We start from the raw sequence: 23,030 nt of genomic DNA, 5'->3' as shown, positions 1-23,030 counted from the left end.
GGCTCCCCTTTCTCCACACCCTCGCCAGCACTTGTTGTTTGTTGATTTATTGATGGAGCCATTCTGACAGGTGTGAGATGATATCTCATTGTGGTTTTAATTTGCATTTCCATTGATTCATGACTGAGCTTTTTTTCATATGTCTCTCGACCATCTGTATGTCCTCTTTGGAAAAGTGTCTATTCAGGTCTTCTGCCCATTTTTTAATTGGATTGTTTTTCTTCCTTTTGTTGAGTTATAAGCACTTTATATATTTTGGGGATCAACTCCTTACCAGATGTGTGATGGCAAATATGTTCTTCCATACAGTGGGTTCCTTTTTCACTTTGATGGTGGTTTCTTTTGCTGTGCAGAAGCTTTTATTTTGATGCAGTCCCATTTGTTTATTTTTTCCTTTATTTCTTTTGCCCTAGGAGATGTATTGGCAAACATTGCTATGAGAGATGTGAGATTTTGCTGCTTATATTTTCTTCTTGGATTTTTATTGTTTCATGACTTAGTATTTTCTTAAAATCCTTTGCATTTCTCTGGTGTCAGTTATTACTTCAGTTCTTTCATTTTTAATTTTATTTATGTTGGTCCTCTCTCTTTGTTTCTTAATGAGTCTTGCTGAAGGTTTATCAATATTTTTTTTTATCTTTTCCCGGAAACAGCTCTTGATTTCACTTACCTTTTGTATTTTATTTTAGACTCTATGTCATTTATTTCCACCCTGATCTTTATTATTACTTTCCTTCTATTCACTCTCGGCTTTTCTTGTTGTTCTCCTTCTAATTATGTTAGTTGTAGGGTTAGACTGTTTATTGCAGCCTTTTCTTATTTCTTGATGTAGACCTGTATGGCTATGAACTTCCCTGTCAGGATGCCTTCTCTGTGTCCCATAGATGTTTTATTGTTCTGTGCTCATTTTCATTTGTTTCCAGGTAGTTTTAGATTTCTTCCTTCATCTCCTTGGTAACTCATTCATTGTTTAGTAACATGCTATTTAGCCTCCATGTGTTTAAATGTTTTGATTTTTCCTTTTGCAGTTCATTTCTAGTTTTATGCCACTGTGATCTGAGAAGATGCTTGATAAGATTTAAATCTTCTTGAACTTGTAAAGATTTATTTTGTGCCCTAACGTGTGGTCTGTCTTTGAGAATGTCCCATGTGCACTTGGGAAGAATGTATATTCTGCAGCTTTGTGGTAAAATGTCCTTTAAATATCAATTAAGTCCACCTGGTTTATTGTCTCATTTAAGGTTGCTGTTTCCTTTTGATTTTTTGTCTGGAATTTTTGGCCAGTGATGTCAGGGGAGTGTTAAAGTTTTCTACTATGACTGTATTCTGTCAATCTCTCCCTTAAAGTCCTCCAGGAGTATTATAACATATTTTGGTCCTCCTCTATCTGGTGCATATATGTTTACAAGGATTATTTCCTCTTGTTGGGTTGATTTTATTAGTATTATATAGTGACCTTCTTTGTCTTTTGTTTTGGCCTTTATATTAAAGTATATTTTGTCAGATATAGGTATTGCTACTGCAATCTTTTTTTGTTGGCTTCCATTTGCATGGTAATTTTTTCCCATCTACTCACTTTCAGCCTGTGTGGGTCTTTTGTTCTGAGGTGGGTCTCTTGTAGACAGCATACATATGGGTCATGTTTTCTTATGCACTCAGCTAGCCTATGCCATGTGATTGGAACATTTAATCCTTTTACATTTACAGTTATTATCAATAGCTACTATTTATTGCCATTTTTATTCTATACGGCTATGTTCCTCTCTCTCTATTTCTTCTTACAGTAATCTCTTTAGCATTTCTTACAATGCCAGTTTGGTGGTGATGAACTCCTTTAACTTTTTTTTTTAGTCTGAGAAGCTCTTTATTTTGGCTTCAATTTTAAATTGATAGCCTTGCTAGATGGAGTAGTCTTGGTTTCAAGTCCTTGCTTTTAATTACTTTGAATACTTCATGTCAATCTCTTTTGGCCTGAATTGTTTCTGTTGAAAAATCAGCTGACAGCCTTTTAAGAACTCCCTTTTAGGTAACTGACTGTCTCTCTCTTTTTGCCTTTAGGATTATCTCCTTTACTTTAACCTTTGCCATTTTAATTATGGGTTTGTTTTGATTGGGACTCTGTGATTCCTGAACTTGTGTCACTTTTTTCTTCACCAAGTTAGGAAAGTTTTCTGTCATTATCTCTTCAAACAGGTTTTCTATCCTTTACTCACTTTCTTCTCCTTCTGGTACCTCTATAATGTGGATATTGTTACATTTCATGTTGTCCCAAAATTCTCTTGAACTATCCTCATTTTTAAAAATTCTTTTTGTTTTTGTTGCTCTGATTGGTTGTTTTTCTCTACCTTGTCTTGCAAATTGCTGATTTGATCTTCTGCTTCATCCAGCCTACTTTTAATTCCTTCCAGTGTATTCTTGATATCAGATATGATATTATTTATTTCCAACTGGTTCTGATTCATGGTTTCTTTCTCCTTTTTCATGCTGATGTATTTCCCACTTAGTTTTCTTGTAGTTCCCATTAAGTTACTTTTAGTTCTCACTAAATTCCTTGAACATCCTTATAACCACTACTTTGATCTTCATTTTTGACAAATTGTTTACCTCTATTTCATTTAGCTCTTTTTACGAAGATTCCTCCTTTTCTTTCATTTTGGGGTTATTTATTTGTATCCCAATTTAGCTGACCCTTTGTGTTTGTTTCTATGTATTAGATAGAACTTCTATAACTCCCAGTCTTCATTTGGTGGCTTTTTGTAGTAAGTGTCCTGTGGGACTCAGTGATGCCATCTCCTTGGTCTCCTGAACTGGATGCTCTTGGAATGTCCCTTATGTGAGTTATTTAGATGCTCCTATTGTAACTGTGTCTGGATTGTTGTTGTCCCATTTGTGGGTGGGAGCTCCCCTCATGTTGGCTGACTGTGCTACTCAGCCCCAAGCACATCATGTGAACTGTTGTACAGGTGCTGAGAAAGAGTGTTTGCTGAAACCTCTTTCTTTCCCCTTCCTCATTTTCTGGTCTTCTGCCTCAGGAAAGAAGAGTCTTTAGCATTAAATGCTCCACAGTGTGACCTTCACTTCATCTTTCAAGTTCTGCATTCAAACAAAATGGCCTAGTTAGTGATTTTTAAGCTTCAGTTAATACTTAAGGCTTACCTTTTTCTGCTTCTCATGTGAATAAAAATTATTCTTTGGATAATGTCCCCGAAATTAACATTGATACTTAAACTTTTTAGTGGTGGTATGATATTCTAATTTCCCTTTTCTTTATTTCCCTGGGGACTATAGTTTCTCAGAGCTATAATATAAGAAGCTTTCTTTTCCATGTTTTATTATATAACTTTAGACAAGCAGTAGTTCTTCATTACCCTTATGCAGTGCAGGAAAAGTACTGTTTGGTTCCCTTCATCATAAATGTAGCATCATCTTAGGGCTGAAAACAAAGCTCTAAGGTAGTAATATCTCAGAATTCAGCTAAATATTTTCCCAGGGGTATAATGTAGAACTTGCATAGTTGTTGTTTTGGGATATAAAAGAGATCTATCATCCAATGAAAATTCTGTTTAAATATCTAGCATGTGGGGATTTCTCAGGTTTTCTTTAAAAGGCTACATACAGTTATAAGATATTAAACTATAGGAGACTTTGCAGATGTTTTGGCTAATTTATATCATAGATGAGGGAAGTGGGGCTTCTAGTATTTCATAAGATTGTTTCTGTCATTTATGGGAGAATTAAAATGTTCAGTTTTGCAATCTTTCTTCTATATGCCACTTCTCAATTTTGAAAGCTGATTATTTTTGATTCTCATAAATTGTAAGTAGTAACAGTGCCATCCTTAGTTTTATGTTTTTGGTGTTTGATTACACCAAATACTTAGTGTTCTATAGAACCACTTGCAACATTTTTTTTCTTATGTAAACGAGATAGGGCAGAATTCCCCAGAGTGGACAGAGGAAATCATTTCCAAGAAGTTTGTGGCTTGCATGATGAATATGTCCATTTTCCCCAGAAGGTTCATTTATCAGGTCATACCATGCACATGAATCCAGAAAATTATCCTCAGGTGACAGGATTTGCTCTCTTGGGGCTCTCTTAGGTAAGAGAAATTTGGTTCGTCTTCTTTGTTGTCTTTTCTGTTGTGTATTTCATGACTGTAACTGGAAATCTCATTGTGGCCATAGTGACCTCTTACCCATACCTGGACACAACCGTGTACTTTCTCTTGGGAAATCTTTCTTTCCTGGGCTTTTGCTACTGTTTCATTATGGCACCTAAAATGTTGGCTGACTTGCTCTCAGGCAACCTCATCATTTCCTTTGTTGGCTGCCTGACTCAACTCTTCTTCCATTTCATTGAAAGCATTAAGATCTTCCTGCTGAGTTTCATGGCATATGACCACTATGTTGCCATTTCCCAGCCCCTGCACTACACACTTATTATGAATAGAGTGATCTGTGGGCTCCTCATGGCAGCTTCCTGGTTGGGGAGCTTCATCCACTCCACTGTAGAGGGTGAAATGACTATTCAGCTACCATTCTGTGGGCTGGACAAACTGGACTTTTACTGTGATTTGCCTCAGCTGATCAAATTGGCCTGCACAGATATCTTTGTCTTAGAGCTTCCGATGGTGTCTAACAATGGCTTGGTGACCCTGACGTGTCTCCTGGTGCTCCTGGGATACTACATAGCACTGCTAGTCATGCTCCAAAGCCACTCATGGGAGGGTCTCAGGAAAGCCCTATCCACCTGTGCCTCCCATATTGCTGTGGTCACCTTAATCTTTCTGCCTTGCATCTACATCTATGCAAGGCCATTTAGTACATTCCCCATGGATAAGGTGGTTTCTGTGCTATCCACAGAATGGTCACCCCATGCTGAATCCTGGTATCTATACCCTGAGAAACAAAGACATGACTATGGCCATGGAGAAGCTGTGAGGAAGCAAAAGAACCTTCTGGGTCCCCTGGAGCTCTGACCCCCAGATAGGCAAAGGTGGTACCTGAGGACCTAAAAAATGCTTCAATGTACTAACCTGCTTGAGAGGACTCACAAAGTAGCTAAAACCACTTGTCCACAGCTTCTCTATTGTTCTCACCCTCAGTCAACTTCTGGTGATCTAAACTTTTAACAAAGCTATGAAATAGAATGAGTATCCTAGAACTTCTCCCAAGAGCCTCCTAGAGACAAAGTTTCAAGTGCTATACAGAAATGATGTTTGGCTCAGAGGGCACTTTCCTATATGAGCCTGATGGTTGGTCCTGCTGAAAAACTTCCAAATGCAGTATGCATGAAGCTGATACATCTGGTGTTTCTTTTCTGATATGCCTTCTTTGATACAAAACACATTTGAGAAACTCAAAACAATTATAAACGTCTTGGAGACAGGAGGGACCTGGAGGTTTAAGTAAATATCATATGCTGATTTCTGATTTCAGAAGGCTGATTGAATTTAATGTCAATAAAGAGAAAATAAATTATCTTGGTCAAATTACTTTTCCCCTCATCATTTCTTAAGGCCCTATCATTATTATCTAAATAATATTTAAGAGCTTACTATGTGACAGACATTGTACCAAGTGATTTACATTTATTATTTATTTTAATTCTCTCAACATTTTTCTTAAAGACATATTTTTATTTATTTATTTATTTATTTATTTATTTATTTATTTATTATTTATTTATTTAATTATTACCTGAAGATATTTTTTTCCATTGACTTTTTTTTCTTTCTTTTTTTTTTTGAGAGAGAGAGTGGAAGGCAGGGGAAGAGAGAGAAAGAAAGAAAGAGGGAGGGAGAGAGAGAGAAAAACATCAATGCGAGAGAGAGACATCAATTGGTTGTTTCACACACGTGCCCCAACTGAGGCCAGGGGTTGAGCCTGCAACCCAGGTATGTGCCCGTGACTGGGAATTGAACCTGTGACCCTTCTGTGCAAGGACTGATGCTCTAACCCCTGAGCCAAAGCCGCCAGGGCAAAGACATACATTTAATTTGATAAAAAAGTAAGGTTTGTGTTTGGCTAGAAAACCACATAAATACAGTTTTAAAAAAACAAGCAACAAAAGTAGGGAAATATTTGTAACACACATTACTGAGAAGGGCTAATTTTATTAACAGATATAAAAATTATTTTTCATGTTTGAAAAAATAGAGTTTGTGAAATGTTTGAGTAAACACATACTACCTCTAAAACCTTTTCTTGTTCGGTTCTGTTTTTAAATAGCTTTATTAAGATACAATTGACATATAGCCTATACTTAAGAAATTCAGTTTTGATGTATATATGAGACACATGAAAACATGAAAATAATGAAGGTATCTGTGATTTCCAAAGGTTCTCATGTCCCTGTAATTTCTTCCTCTCTCTTTCCTCTTACTCATCCTCAGTTTACAAGCAGCTATTGACTTGTCAGCCCTATAGATTAGTTTGCATTTCTCTAATTTTATACTTATAAGTGAAATTATTCAGGATAAACTCTTTGTTATCTGGCTTATTTAACTCAGCATAAATATTTGAGACTTATTGTTGTAATCCAGAAGTTCATTCTATGATGGCATAATCTATTTCAGTGCTAGTTTTAACTGAATATTGATTTTAGCAGCCAGCCATTTGGAATTCAGCCAAACTGTGAAGTTGGTGTTGAAGCACATATAAAATCATAGGTATTTTAAAAATGTACATGAATGAGATTAAACTATTTATGCTATATTTAATATTTTCTGAGTAACATATCTTTGATGTCCTCCATACCAGGCTATACCATCATAGGTATTTATTCAAGAGAAAAAAAAGCATATGTCCATACTAGCTTTGTACACTGATGCTCTTAACAGCTCCATGTGTAATAGCATCAAACTGGAAACAACCCAATGTCTATCAATGGGTGAATGGCTAAACACATTGTAGAATATTCATACAATGGAATACTAATCAATAATTAAATTAAAAAATAATAAATTATTAATAACCACAACTTGGATGAATCTCTTGATAGGCAGGTATCATTCTTATGAGGTAGGGATCATTTTTATGAGGTAGGCATCATCTTCATTTTAATAATAAGTCTATTGCAAGTTAGAGATATCAAATCATTTATTTAAGATTCCAGAACTTGTTTCTGCAATTCAACTCCTGTATATTTAACTTTGGAGCCCAAGTTATTGATGGTATTTAAAACTCTATATTGCTACTAAGGGTCAGTCTCTCTTTATGTGTTTGTGCCAGGTAAATTGGCATCATGAATAGAGATAATATGTTAGTTGGTTTTGGCCTAGTGTGATTGAGAAAGTCAAGCAGACTAGATATTGCAATATAGGGGCATGGAATAAAAGATCATTTATGGACAACTGAACTCAAAAAAGAATGCAGAATTAGGTTATAATGTGGACAGGGAGATTATGTTTTAGTCTCTAAATAAATAGTTGTCATTTTCTCTAGATCTCTGTTTTAAACCATTTATTAGTGATGATAAATTCTGTAGGAGGGTCTCTCCTGAGCCATTCACTTCCTGCATGGGGAAAATGGGTGGGATGGTTACCAGAAAGATCATGAAGCAGGGTGGGCTGTGAGTTCAGGGTTGGGTATTTGTCTTGAGAATTAAAAGTATGAAACACTTTTGTACACAACTGATTTTTTTTAAAAAAATAAACACATTAAAAAAAGAAAATAAATATATAAGTACCTCTAGAAGTTCTACTTCAATTTAAGAGGGTATGGAGAAATGGCTATGGCGCTGTTTTCTATCATCTTTTTATTCCTTCCTAACACCTTAACTCCTTGATCCAGACTTCTGCATCTCCTACCACCAAGTTAATCAGTTAGCTTCAGAGGACCTGCACCTTTTTATCCTCATGTCTATACCTAATTTTAAAATAACAAAAGGAATTCTTTATTTAACTTGTTGAATGTTATTTAATCACTCAGCAACACCCTCTGTGGATGTGGGATAGGAAGAGAATGACATTTAACAAATGTATTTACAATCTTAACATTAAGTTAATACTCATCACTTACACTTTAGGAAGTAAATTAGTATAAGCAAAGTTTCTTTTTACACACAAAAATAGACCGCTGACAGGGACTGTTTAGTATACAGGGCCTAGAACATGGGTGAAACTCAAAAGAGGAGAGGCATAGGATTAAAGAAAAGAGAGTTGGGATATTGAAAGAGAAGCTATGACGGCAAACACTGCTATTTAAAAAGAGTATACTTTAGTGGAAAGAGAATTCTGGAATCATAAGACTCAAGTCAGAGTTCTTTTTCCATGCAATTTAGTTTAGCAACAAAAGTCTAACTTGTAGCAGGCTATATGTGCAAATAAAATGTGTATTTGTTGTTTGTGTGTTGTGATATTTTTTTAAATTTATCTTTATTATTGAAAGTATTACAGATGTTCTCCTTTTCCCCCACATTGACCCCTTCCACTCCATTCCCATCCCCCCCTCAGGCCTTCACTGAACTATTGTTTGTGTCCAGGGGTTATGCATATATGCATATCAGCTCTTTGGTTAATCTCCTCCCTCCTTCCCTCTGAAATATATCAGTCTGTTGCATGCTTCAATGTCTCTGGGTCTATTTTGTTTGTCAGTTTATCTTGTTAATTAGCTCTTCTTAAAGAAGACCTTTCAGCATTTTGTGTAATACTGGTTTGGTGGTGATAAACTCAATTAACTTTTTCTTGTGTGTGAAGCTCTTTATCTGACCTTTAGTTCTGAAGGATAGCTTTGCTGAGTAGAGTAATCTTGGTTGTAGGTCCTTGCTTTTCATCACTTTGAATATTTCTTGCCACTCCCTTCTGGCCTGCAAAGTTTCTGTTGAGAAATCAGCTGACAGTCTTATGGGAGCTCCCTTGTAGGTAATTAACTGCTTTTCTCTTGCTTCTTTTAAGATTCTGTTTGTCTTTAACCTTTGGCGTTTTAATTATGATGTGTCTTGGTGTGGGCCTCTTTGAGTTCATCTTGTTTGGGACTTTCTGTGACTCTTGGACTTGTAAGTCTATTTATTTCACCAAGGAGGGGAAGTTTTCTGTCATTACTTTTTTCAAATAGGTTTTCAACTTCTTGCTCACTCTCTTCTCCTTCCTTACACACATAATGCTGATGTTGGTACCCTTGAAGTTGTCCTAGAGGCTCCTTACTCTATCCTCATACTTTTGAATTCTTTTTTCTTTTTGCTCTTCTGATTGGGTGTTTTTTGTTTCCTCATAATCCAAATCGCTGATTTCATTCTTGGCGTCCTCTACTGTACTGTTGATTCCCTGTAAATTATTCTTCATTTCAGTTAGTGTAGCCTTTATTTCTGACTGCTCCTTTTTTATGTCATTGATGTTCTCACTAATTTCCTTGAAACTCTCACTAAGTCCCGTGAAGCTCTCATTAAGTTTCTTGAGCATCCTTATAACCATTGTTTTGAACTCTGTATCCTGTAGTTTGCTTGCTTCCATCTCATTTAGTTCTTTTTCTGGAGATTTCTTCTGTTCTTTCATTTGGGACATGTTTCTTTGTCTACCCATTTTGGCTGCTTCCCTGTGTTTGTTCTATGTGTTAGGTAAAGCTTCTGTGTCAACTGGAATTGGTAGAGTGGCCTTGTGCAGTAGGTGTCCTTTCAGGACCCAGTGGCACAGCCTCCCCAGTCATCTGAGCTGGGCACCCTAAGTGCTCCCCTATGTGGGCTGTGTGCACTGTCCTGTTGTAGTTGAGCCTTGGTTAATGTTTTGTCACTGGGAGGCACTCACCATCAGGCCAATTGGCTGTGAAGACCAGCTGGGACTACAGTGGAAGAGCTGCTGTTCTGGAGACATCCCTATGGAGAAGAGAATCTTTGGTGCTCACTGAATCCACCCCTTGAGAGTATTACACGTGGATGTGGTAGAGTTGTAATCCAGGGTGGTCAAAACTGACCACCAGGTGCATAGTCTCTGGGGTCTCCTGGGAAGTGCAAAGTCAGCTTCTGCCTGTGCCCTGCCCAGGGCCACCCAGCGTGAGCTACACAGAAATCTGTAGATGGCTGCTACTTGTGTTGGGCTTAGACGTGCCCAGGAGAGGCCAAGCTATGAACCAAGGTGAGCTGCCACTAGTGATGAACCTGGGGACACATATCGAGAGTTATGGGGCACACTGAAGCCAGCTGCTGCTTGTTTGAGAGATTTTAAGAAACTCTGAAGCATAAGGCAAGAGAGGCCAGTTGTATGGAAAAGCCACTGGAAATGGCTTGAATGAGCTTGCAAGTAAGGAGGGGTGGGATCTCAGGACGTCACCAGAGTGAAGTGAAAAATGTGAGCCAGATTGATGGTGATGCAGATAAGGAGCCTGCCTGCCTGCCTACTGGGTCTGTGAGGGGACAGCTCATCAAAGGAGCAATGACCTTTGCCAGCACTTCTGTCTGGGAGAAAGCTGCTCCTTCCAGCTTTTTTCCTGATTCCAGGCAAGTTAGTTCCTCCCTGAGTGTCCCAGGTTCCTTTCAACCTGCTGCCCCAGAGCTGGAGCTCAGAGGGAGTGAATCCAATTAAGTCTGTGTGTGGGCCCTTTAAGAGGATCTGCCTGGGACTCTGTGTCACTCAGCCACAATCCCTGCTGGTTTTTAAAGCCAGAAGTTGTGGGAACTTCTATTACCAGCACTGGAACCCTGGGCTGGGGGCCTGGTATGGGGCTGGGACCCCTTCTCCTCCGGGAAACCTCCAGAGCCGAGATATCCCTCCCAATTTGAAACCACCACATGTGGGTGTGGGACCAGCCTGTTCCCCATCTCCACCCTCCTACCAGTTCCCATGTGGCTTCTTCATTAGTTCCCTAGTTGTAGGACTTCCATTCAGCTAGATTTCAGGTGGTTCTAAATGATGGTGGTTCTGTATTTTAGTTGTAATTTTGATGTGGTTTTGGGAGGCAGTGATTACTGTGTTTACCTCCCCAAGATCTCAACCAGACTGTTATTTTTTAAATAAGCAATATGATTTACCTCACAAGCATTATCCTGCTAGGTTGTAGGGAGTAAATAGCTAAAATTTAGGCAGGTCTAGTACTCCTATACACATAAAATCAAATAAACGCCTTAAGTAAGTGGTCATTCTCTTTAGAAAATAACTCAGTCCCTTGGATTCTACTCTCTCCCTCTTTTCAACTTTGTCTTATTTTAAAAATATGTCTTTATTGATCTCAGTGAGAGGCAGGGAGTGGGAGAGAGAGATAGAAACATCAATGATGAGAGAGTCATTGATTGGATGCCTCCTGCACACCCCCGACTGGGGATCGAGCCCGCATTCTGGGCATGTGCCCTGACCGGGAATCGAACTGTGGCTTCCTGGGTCCTAGGTCAATGCTCAACTGCTGAGCCACACCCAGCAGGGCAACTTTGTCCTATTTTAAAGTGGTGTCAAATGTATGGGGGAAAAGTGTAGTTTATTAGAATGCAAGGTGGTGAAGGAAGACAGGGGCCTCAGGTCCACACGGTGTCTTCTGGGTGCTTGATGGTCTCTGTTGCAGAGTGGCTGCCTGGGCTGCTTTCTGGACCTGTGACTAGGACATGGGAATAATTGTCTCTGAGTGTTTTGATCACCCCTGTTGCAAAGGTTTGTGACTGATCATGCTCAGGGCTGGTTTCTCTGCTTGGTTGTGACTGGGTGGTGCTCCTGCTCCATCTTTGTCTCCGCTGAACTTGTTTGTGTTCTGGGCCCCATTGAGTCTCTTGGTCTTTATCCATCTATTCCCAGACCAAGCTTTTACCCCAAGTGCTTAATCATCTCACTGTGACCACTGTGAACTCCATGACACGTCTACTGACTCTCAACTCAGACTTTATCTGTATTTACCACCAGGAGTGCACCAGATCTTGAGCTCCATCTATTCCACATGGACACTGGGTGTTTGGGAAGCTCAGTTCTCAGCCCATTCTTTGCCTCACCATCCTGCTTCTTTTAGATAAAATTTTACTGTGACCACATCCCAGGTTGTCCTGTGCACAGCCTGTTGAGGCTAGCTTGTTCACAACAGACCTAATTATAAAGCAGCAAGAGGCCTTCTGCTGCTGGGACTCCCCTCAGCTTGTCCTCCAAGGCTGTGTGGTAAAGGAATATCAAGACACACCTCTGATCAACAGGTTCCTCCACCTGTATACGTGTTTGTTTCCTCTCAGTGTTTCCCTCTTTTTTTACCTTTCTGTCTAGGACTTTCTTTAGGTGAAACTCTATGTTGTAGTGAGTTTTTCAGACCTAGATCTTGATGTGGTAAGGGAGCATTAAAGGGATGTAGAAAATCCCTTTTTTTCTCAGCCAACAGCCAGATCTCATGACCACTATTATCTTGACAAATAGGTCAAAATAAAATTTTAAAGATCAAATAAAATTTTAATCTCCCAAACCAGTAGAATATTTCTTTTCACAGGTGACCCTCATTCTTTCTCCCAGCCATGGGTCTGTGCCGCCTCAGGGCGTCTCTTAGGGCTTGCTTCATCTTGTCATTGCGGAGACTGAAGATGAACGGGTTCAGGAGGGGTGTGACGATACAGCTCAGGACCGAGGCACCTTTGTTGAGCAACATGGATTGCGCCTCTGACATACGAATGTAGAGAGAAATGGAGCTGCCATAGACGATGACCACCACTGTAAGATGTGAGGCACAAGTGGAGAATACTTTCTTTCTCTCAGTAGCCGTGTGGGATCTGAGAACAGTGGCAAGAATGCAGGCATAGGAAACTGAAGTCACTGCCAGTGAGCCCAGTAATACTGATGTGGAGAGCACAAAAGCCACCAGCTCCAGCAGGTGAGTGTCCCCACAAGAGAGCCTCAGCAAGGGCCAACTGTCGCAAAAGAAGTGGTCAATGCCATTGGGGCCACAGAAAGGTAAGCTGGCCATGAGGATGGTGGGGCAAAGGACCCAGAGGAATCCAGCTATCCAGGAGGCCAGCACTAGCTGGAAACAGACGCGAGCACTCATCAGGACCTCATAGTGGAGGGGTCGGCAGATTGCCAGGTAGCGGTCCAGGGACATGACAGCTAAGAGGAAGAAGTCAGTGGTTCCTAGGAGGAAGTAGAGGTAGGACTGGGTGATGCAGCTGGCAAATGAGATAGAGCCGTCCCCTGTGAGGCTGACGACAAGCATCTTGGGAACCACAACAGACACGAGCAGCAGCTCCAGGAAGGACAGGTTCCTCAGGAAAAAGTACATCTGTGTGTGCAGGCGCCGGTCCACCCAGCTGAGCCCAATAATCAGGAGGTTGCCTGTGGCTGTGACAGCGTAGGTCACGGCCAACCCCAGGAACAGCAGAGACTGCAGGATGTGGCCGCTGGGGAAACCAAGAAGGACAAACACTGTCACCTGAGTCCGGTTTTCAGGACTCATTTCCAGTCACCTGCAAAAGAAAAGAAACATGATTTTGTAACTGGGCCCATAGCCTCCAATCATTGTTTAATCAACCGATAAAGGAATAAGCACCTAACACTTCCTTACATTCTGAGAATATATTAATCTACCTTTGTGCCTGCAAGCTTTTGGCATCTTGTGAAATTCACTCATAAATTTTGAAGAATTGGAGTTCACTAGATATCTTGGTTCCAAGATCCTTTTCTTACATCTGGCACCAGATACTCAGAATTACAGAGATCCTGCCTGTCGAAGTCAAAAGGATGCCAATCATCTTCAAGTTACTTTGTTAACTGGACAAGGAATGAAGTGTTGAGAACTTGGACAAAGTTTAATCCAGGGTCATCTTTACTCCAGACATCCAGCATGAAAGATGTGATGTGCATATATTTTCTCAATCCTGCCTGAGGACACCTAGACAGAGATTTTTTTCAGTAACGAGTCCTGGGAGTTAAGTAGATAGCTAATAATAAAGCTTCATTCTGCTAGCCTAGAGCTCATATCTCCAAAATCAAATAAATACCTCAATAAAAACCCAGGAAAAGACGCTAAAGGACTATTTCAGGATAACATGATCATTTCAAATACAGAAATATGTTAACTGTGACTCTTTACAAAGTATCAGGTAAATATTCTGATTAAAAGTAGCTTATAAAGACTACTTGTCAAACATGCAATATTAGCTTCTGGCTACTGTTGTAAAATACATACACTGAGGTCTTCTACTGAATATTCCATGATCAGTTAACCCGAATATTTGTGTACCTGTGACTTTTATTACTCCAGATAATAACAATATAATCCTTGTGTATACATGTTTAAAATTTTGTCATTTTCAACCTCAAAATAATCTTGTTGGCTGACCTATTTAATGCCAGGAAGACTTGCCTAAATCCACAGTTAGAAATTATTAGTATTATTCTTGGAAATGGTTTCTTGTTCCCATGCACTTTGCACTAAAAATACTGCTTAGCAAGGTAATGAGAGCTTTGAGGGACACACACACACACACACACACACACACACACACCCCTTTTATTCAGTTTACACAATGACTTCATTTACACAATAAAATATCTATTATTATTGTCCACTTTACAGTTGAGCAAACTGGAGCACAGCAAATTTAAAAGACCTCGGAAGGAGAGTCAAAATGCACATTTATGCTTGTCTGACTATGGAACTAGGAAATATGGTTATTTGAACTTGAAACTTAAATCTGCCAGGAGGGATAGGGCATTGAGTTGGAATGCCACAATATTATAATGAATTGTAATAATACCAATTAACATTTAGTGAACAGTTACTATGTGCCAGGAACTTTTAATTTATTTCATTGTTAAATTTCTCAGTAAGTATAAAGGTAATCATTACCTGCATCGTGTAGGTAAGGGGATTCGAGTTACAGATATTAAGGACCCATATCTAGTGAGTAGTGAAGTTAGGGACTGGAATTATAGAAAGTCTGATTTCAGGACCCATACTTTCAACTGCTTAGCCATATTGTCTTACTTTATTTCTTAATGATAGGAATTCTGCATGTGGAAGTTAATTGTTGTAATTTAAAGATTTGATCCTGAAAAAATGAAAATACCCCTCACAGTGTGTACTAGACTGGGCCTTGTGCCAGAGGCTCTTAGAGCCTCCTTCAGAGCAGTGGAAGGTAGGTGTCCTGGCCCTGATCACCACTCCCGACTCCCAGAAGATGAACCCCTACCTAAATACACTGAGGAAACTTGTCCTTCAAGTTTTATCACAGGGTATGCTGGCTCAATATCATGTAGAGAGTGAACTATGTGGATTATTTATAGACCTAGACTCACACACACTACCTACCTATGTTATCAATCCCAGTGAGTATTCCCTCTGGGCATTGTACATTGGGCTTATTGCCCTAGATCTGGATGGAATCATCAAAGCCCTCCTATCTCCCTCCTGGGAGATGGGATGCTCCTGCATGCTGTGCAGGTTTGAGTATGATTAGGAACAAATTCTAAGGTGTAAGAGAGGACTGGGTTGTAGGTAAGACAGAAAAGAACCCAGATGTGGTGGTAGAGCTAACTTTAACCTGACCCAGAACAGCTATAAATCTAGGCTTTTGAACTCTAACAATATTCTGATGGTCGTTTAATGCCCCGATATGTCCATGGATATGATAGTGAGCAAGGGCACGTAATAAGAACAGAGCCACAGTTGTTTAATAATTATTCACCTTACTAACTATAGATAAGAGGTTTTCTTACGGACCCTGGGAAACTGGAGGATGTGCTGCAAGAAGAAAGATAGGGCTGTAAAAAGAAATTCATTTTTACCCCCCCAGGCATGGCTCAGTGGTTGAGCATCCACCTAAGATCCAGGAGGTCACGGTTCAATTCCCGGTCAGAGCACAGGCCCAGGTTTTGGGCTTGATCCCCAGTAGGGGGCATGCAGGAGGCAGCTGATCAATGACTCTCTCTGATAGTTCTCTCTCTCTCTCTCCCTTTCCTTTCTTTCTGAAATCAATAAAGATATATTTTTAAAAATATCCATTTCGAGAACAGACCAAGGACAGGACGCACTTTGACTTGGTTGCTGTGCGTGGATGCTGACCCTCCCCTGCTCCCTTCAGGAGTTTGTCTCAGGAATGCTGACCGATCTCTGGTCCCAGGAACAAGCTGAGCTCCTTGTAACAACATAGAAGATTAGCCACCTTGTTATAGGACTTTGAGCTCCTGAAGGCCATGCAGAACCTCCCCTCCCCTTTCCCTGTTACACTGGCAGCTCGTAGCTGCATGTAGTTACCTTCTCCCTCACCTGTATATAATCAGCCAACTGGCAAGGGGAGTCAGAGGTGAATGTCCAGGGTGACTGACTGCTCTCCCCGTAGTGCAGGCATTATTGGAATAAACACTCATATATGATTCAACCCTGTCTCTGCTTAATTTGGCTCAAGTAGGTGACAGGTGGCCTTGAACCCATTGTCTGGTTTCAGATATACAGAGATTATTTTTCTTCAGGTGAGATTAGATTAAATTTTGAGCACTCACTATGTGTCAGGGACTAGGTACTGGAGATGCAAAGTTCAATAACCTGCTACTAGTGTAGTAAAGGTTAGATATATGCAAGTGATAAATTCCAGTAGGATTAAAATAAGGTCACAATTAAAGTAAAAGTCTTGTGGAGGTAGAGAAAGAAAAAGTGCAAATTTTGTTCGGGGCGGCACGGAACACTTCATAAGGTTCAAGGTTAATAACATTTAACTGAGTATTTAAGGATGAATTTCTTCACATCCAGAAGGAATGTGAGTCTTTCACATTTGCGGTAACCTAAAGTACCAGAACTTTTGAATTTTTCAATAGAAAAATGAGCTTACAAAGAGTATTTTTTATTATCAAACTAATGCTTAAAATATACTCATAGTTGTTATATAAGTATATTCTTCTTTTAATAAGAAGAATAAAGTTTTTCAAAAGCTGGGGGCTTGGTACTTCAGGCCTTAAGAAGAGGAAGTTGTGTGTCTCACTATCTGGGAAGTTGTGTGTCTCATTGTGGGTCTCATTATTCAAAACATAAAAATCAGAACTTCCCATAGTACAGTACTATACACTGGCTCAGGTGCTGGCCTGTGTATGTAGAACTTAACAACTGAAGACAGAAGCTGTGTAGTGACTCAGTGAGGCCTCAGAAAAACTACTTGTATTGCTCAATACAATAAAACATAACATACTTTTCAGTACTCCAAGTCTATATGCTCTAGAGTGTGTGTAAGCCAAACTTAATTAGAACAAGTTCAGTTCTAAGTCAGGAGTAAGAATACAAGTGGCCTGAGATAAGCGGAGGACATAAGTTGTTCTTGTACCTGTTTCAGTATTGCACTTCTCAGGCTCCTTCCTGGCCGGTTTGAAGAACGTGAACTCAGAGGACATGCCTGGCTCTTGTTTATGGTCAGTGGAGCACACAGAAGGCTTCCTGCATCAACAGGTCTTGTTGCTTCATGTGATACCAAGCAAATCCCCTTTGCAGTGTTGCAAAAAGTTTCTATAACTTAGCAGGATTATTTCTTTCCACGCCAAAACAATTAAGATTCACTTTGGCTTGCTTTAAACTCCCAAAAGGGAACAGCATGGACTGAACTTTTCTAAAAAGAAACAAAGTAATTAAGTCCTCTGAGGCTATAGGGGCTGAGTTTGAGATTTGTCAGAGTGGCAAAAGACAGAGATATTTCTTAAGAATAAGGGTAGATGAAAATTTGCTACTGCATTCAAATTTTGGGAAATTCTCTTAAGCTGCGTAGTGACTCCGTGAGGCCTTGGGTATCTTAGCAATGCAATGACATTATAAAAATCATCTATCTATATATCTATACAGATATATATATACATATATTACAATCTTATATACATATATGTATATTATCAGCACTAATAACAAAACAAAACATTTCTTTAATTTTTTTTTTTAAATGTAAGTGTAGTTACTATAAATCTTGTATTGGTTATATTAGCTTCAGTTGTACACATAGTGATTCAACATTTTTAAATCATACAATGTGGTCACCTCACTTATTTCAGTAATCACCTGTCAGCATGTTCAGTTATCACAGTACCACTGACTAACCCTCTTTTCACCCCTCCCCACCCCTCCCTCTGGTAGACTCCTTTTGGTCTCTGTTTCTATGAGTCTGCTTTTGTTCAGTTTTGTTGGTTTTTGTTTTGTTTTTTAGATTCCACATATAAGTGGAACCATATGGTAATTGTCTTTCCCTGCCTGACTTACTTCACTTAACATAATACCCTTCATGTTTTCCCAAGTTGCAAGATTTCTTTCTGTTTTATTGCTGTGTAATATTCTATAATCTCAAAGTATCCATTTTCTCTGCCTAGCTAACTCCCCATCCCCACAATAAACGCTGAATTTGAAGTTCATTAAAACAACGCCATGGACTGTAATGAGCCTTAACCTTTGTAGGTGTAGTTCTGCTGAAAGACTTTGCACACACTGGAGCATGAAGTGAATTTTGAATAGTGTTCGCTTAACAGAGATTGAATGAAACCCAATGGCTATCTTTAAAAGTTCTATTGATGGTTGTCTGACCTTGGATGAAATTAAGAAATATAAAGTCATGTCAAATTGTGTATTGGTGATTTTTATTTGTAGTAAATTATGTCTTTTTCTTCTCTCCTTGAAACCAGGAAGCAATCTATAATACTGTTAGAGGTTCATGTGCTAAAGAAATGATGCGTTAAAATCTACACTAGACCAGAGATAATTTTATACTGACCTAGAGAGAAAAAATTTCAAACATTCCAACATTCTCAAATGTTGTCTCATTAAATTAGATATAATAGTGAGGTCAATACAAGCTATCCACTTTTTAATATGGGAGAGGTGGGTCAGTGGGGAACGAACCTTGCTCTGACTTTCAGGAATTGGAGAAGGTGTGTCCCAAGGGTGTTGAATGCTGTAGTAGCTACTGTGGGTGAGCTAGTTCCACTTTATTGTTCTCTCCCTCATGGGCCATATCTACAGAGTACTTGGAGCCGATCCTGGAGTCCCAGTCTAGAATCCATTTCCTACGCACATCTGGTGATTTTGTAAGCACTTATGCCCTGTAATCCTCCTTGCCTAGAATTCCAAGCATTGTTTCTGTTTTCTTCACTGGGCTCTAACTGATATAAATTCCAATTAAAGCAGGACTCCTATGAACGATGACAGGAAGTTTTGCTGCCTTCCTGACCCCAAAGCTTTCTCTATAGAGACAGGCCAAGAAACAAGAAATCAGTTTGAATGGGCTGCTCAATAACACACCTGATGATATCTATGTTCATTCTGAGAGTAGAGATGGAATATCAGTCTGAGGTGAGATTGGTATAATGGGTTAAGGAAAACTAAAACCTTGAATTGACTGAGTTAGCTCAGGAACTACTCTATAATATCAAATTATTCTATGGGATATTGCCCAAGTTAGGAATATATTTTGAACTGTGTGAAGATTATCTTTGATAACTTCTAGAGTCTTTCTGTTATCTGCTTATCTCCCTCCTAAACAACATAATTTAGAGGCTCTCTAAATACTTTGTGAACTGAGCCTTATCCTTTCCTTTTTCCTATATAAATTTACCATCATTTGTTATCTGAGTAAAGTATATAGAAAAAAGTGGTGGATTACTGACTGTGCCATAATACTTCCAGTTACTAGTATCCAAAAATAAAAAATAAAAAATCAGAGGTTATCCTAAGTGGATACCAGATTGGTAAGATTTCAGGAAACTTGAAAAATGAATGAAATAATATCTTACAGTGTGGAGATATCTTTGTGGGTTGGACTTCAAAACCAACAACTCAGATAATATATATTTTATCTGAAACTATTAATAAAAATTTATTTTGATTGTAATCAGAAATGGAAAGAGAGTGGACTTGAATTCAGGTTCAATATGTCATCTAGAGATTTACTATTTCTTCAAATAGGTTCTCAATCCTTACTCTCTCTTTTCCTTCTGGTACCTCTATGATGCAGATGTTGTTACACTTCCTGTTGTCCCAGGGGCCCCAGAAACTATGTGCCTTTTAAAAAATTCTTTTTCTTTTTGCTCCTCTGATTGCTTGTTTTCTGCTCCTTTGTCTTTAAAATTGCTGATTCTGTCCTCTGCTTCAAGTCTTCTGTTGATTCCTTCTAGTGTGTTCTTCATTTATGATTGGTTCTTTCTTATGGTTTATATGTTTGCTTGTTTTTAGTGTGGGTCATACTTTAATTATTAGTTTATAAATTGTATTTTATTTTCTTCTAACAATCTATATAAATATTATTGTCTATTTAAACAAAATCATCTACAAAATTCAGCAAGACGGTTGAATATAAACTGAACCCTAAAAGTAAATGTATTATATGTAGAAAGCACATTTTGAAAGACTTTTTGTGCCAGACATTTATGTGCAAAAGTTAAATTTACTATAAATAGAATAGGCATCTATTTTATGAGCATAGCATTTTGACTATAAAAGAAAAATATTCAAGCCATGGTTAGAAGTTCATGCATTTATAATTCTAGGAACTCTTTTGGGACAATGATAAGAACCATTTAGAATTAAATATTTTTCTACTCTTATTTTATACAGTTATGTAGATCACTTAAATACATTGTTAGTCAATGGACTTTTGAGAGAGTGTTGCCTACATATTCCTGTTCTCTAAATGCAGAAGAAAAAGTCTTCTGAGGAATACAAATTAAAACACATTAAAAGTCCCTTAAATTAGTAGCAATCTTTCCCATGTTTCTCAGGGCCGTTCTAGGGGCTTAATGTCCCATGTGTTGTGATGGTATGAGAAGAGGAAGAACTGCACTGAAGGCTGGCTTACCCCCGAGAGCACTGCAGCCCGGTTGAACCTTCTGCAATGATGGAAATGTTTGATATCTGCACTGTCTAATATGGTAGCTACTGCCACATTAAACACTTATAACAAGGCCTGTGCAGCAAAGAAACTGAATATTAAATTTTATTTAACTTTAGTTTAAATTTAAACACCTACATGTTAGCTAGTGATTATTGTATTGAGCCATGCAGCCTTAGATAATTTTTTAATCCAGTGTCAACTGGTTCCATGTTAAACTATACCAGAGTCGCCTGGAGAGCTAGTGGAAGGTACAGATTTCCTGCCCCATTCTGGCAGATTCTGATTTTAAGGGTTAGGTGGGCTTGTGAGTCTTTAAGTCACTTAGCCACTCCAAGTGATCTGAAGCTCTGCTGTATTAGAAAATGTCTGGTTTGTAATTAGGGTGAATAGGGCCTGTTACTGCCAGGTACCATGTCTCCTCGAGCCACAACAATGCACACAATCTTTAACACTTACAAGTGCACAGAAAGTGCCGGGCACTGCTAAATACTAAGCCTGGAAGCAGCTGCAAACCTATGTCATGCTCAGGGCCCAGAAGTGCATAAGAAGGAATAGAGAATGTGACACCATCTGAAGGAATGGTGATGACAAATTTGGTCCTCAGTCATATGACATATTTCTTAAAGGAGCTGTTCTTTTAACATTTTAATTCCCAACCATTACTATGTTGTTCAGCAGGAATTTCAGAAGAAAACAGTCAAGGACTGTAGCTGAAGTGAATGACCTTGGGAAATACGACTACAGAAGTAAGAAGGCAGATAGCTTCACAGACCTGGCCAAGCCAGAGGTGTCAGAACTAGAGTGAACATGGGGATGGAGCTTTTGTTACAAGCTCCAGGGAGAGAGAACAGAAACTAACAGACAACATTAAGAGGTTGGAATCTTGGAAGCCTCTTGGAACAAGGGAACTAATATAAATAATTCTGATTTATATCCCAAATCCCAAATTCCCAGTGATAAGTAGGACCTAGGAAGAAGGGATTATCTTTAATAATTTAAGCAAAAATGGAAATACGATTTATCCCCAAGGTCTTAGGGATCCTGACATTTACGGAATTCATAAGGTCTTCTTAAGCAATGAATCTTTCACTCACAGCTTTCCAATTGTTGACTAAAAAGTCCTTTGTGATGTACTAACCAACTTCAGATTCTGCCACAACTTCAACTGTGTTTGCTTCATTGAAACTGAATGGAGATGTAGTGATGTCACACTCCATATATCTGTTAAGTATCTGTGAGTCTTGACTGCAGCTCACTGCATGACCAAGTTGAATTCTTTCTTCTTCCTTTGTGTTATTAGTGTGGATAGTTAACAAAAAGTCCCATTCTGTATCACTTCCCAAAGTAATGCCATAACATAAAATCACAGTTTTTACTTGGATAAGGTATTTTATTCTCTGGATTGTTCAACCAGTTTTTAAGAGTTCTCTTGACAGTCGAAGATAGTCTTCAAGACCCAACAAATGTGCAGTTCCAAAATGTTTTTCCAGTGACATTAGGACTAAATAGTCATCTTGCAATGCTGCTACATTTTCATGAATTATAGTTGAATAAACATTCCATATTGAGATAAGTCTCTTTAATAAATACCTTTAGATCCCCAGTAATATATCGGACATTTCCAAAACCCCTTATGTGTCTCTCATTCCACAGCTTTTCCTTTTGAGGCTTTGGTCAGCTTCTTGTTTGCCCCAACCCTTACCACCACCTCAGGCAGTTTCAACATTGAAAAGCCGCCACTGATTTTGGCAGACACCCTGATGAAATGCTGTTCCCAGAGAGAAAGCTTTGAGTTAAGTCAACTAAAGATGAGCCCTGCAAGCAGGGATTTCCAGTTAGTTGCCAGATATGTCAAATAATGACAATTCAGTGAGAATTAGCTTTCGGGGGAGTTTCAAACCCATTCTGCCTCTCTGGTGATTGCTAGGCTGCTGGGTTTTATGGCACCATGATTAAAAAGTGGCTGACTTTCAGAGCTACCAAAGATCTGGGGATTGGGGATGGGGATGGGGTGAGTTGATGCCACAAACTTTTACATTCTTATTGAGATGTAACTGTTCCTCTTAAACACGCCTCAGATTTATTCAAGGCCTTGGTTACTTTCCTGAGTTCTGAAAAAATTGATTTTGACCATTGGAGGTCCTTGCTATACCATTCCAAAAGTGCTTCCGTCATTACAAGATGGATGAGGGATTTGAATATAAAGAACAATAGGCAAGTTATTTGAAAGTGATGCTGGAGTGCACCCTGGGGAGGCCAAGGGGGGTCTCAACCTGATTGTGCGTCTAGGTCCT

At 39.0% G+C, this 23,030-nt stretch overlaps 2 protein-coding genes across 2 annotated transcripts; one reads left to right on the top strand and one right to left on the bottom strand.

Annotated features, from left to right (window-relative positions):
* Positions 1–4,042: 4,042 nt before the first annotated feature.
* Positions 4,043–4,940, top strand: OR4D5 (olfactory receptor family 4 subfamily D member 5; the record flags this gene model as incomplete). The annotated part of the gene is given in 3 exon segments (XM_081123247.1): positions 4,043–4,096; positions 4,100–4,870; positions 4,872–4,940. Coding segments are annotated over 3 exon segments (894 nt in total).
* A 7,437-nt stretch (positions 4,941–12,377) lies between these two features.
* LOC308549744 (olfactory receptor 6T1-like) lies at positions 12,378–13,340 on the bottom strand (the record flags this gene model as incomplete). Its single annotated transcript, XM_081122755.1, has 1 exon — positions 12,378–13,340. The coding sequence occupies one exon, from the start codon at positions 13,338–13,340 to the stop codon at positions 12,378–12,380; it is 963 nt and encodes a 320-aa protein (XP_080978881.1).
* Between the last annotated feature and the right edge of the window lie 9,690 nt (positions 13,341–23,030).

The sequence above is a fragment of the Miniopterus schreibersii genome, assembly GCF_964146895.1.
Source record: "Miniopterus schreibersii genome assembly, chromosome: 20".
NCBI classification, from domain to species: Eukaryota; Metazoa; Chordata; class Mammalia; order Chiroptera; family Miniopteridae; genus Miniopterus; species Miniopterus schreibersii.
Note: the sequence above shows the minus strand (reverse complement) of the source record. Positions and strands in the feature narration are given on the sequence as shown.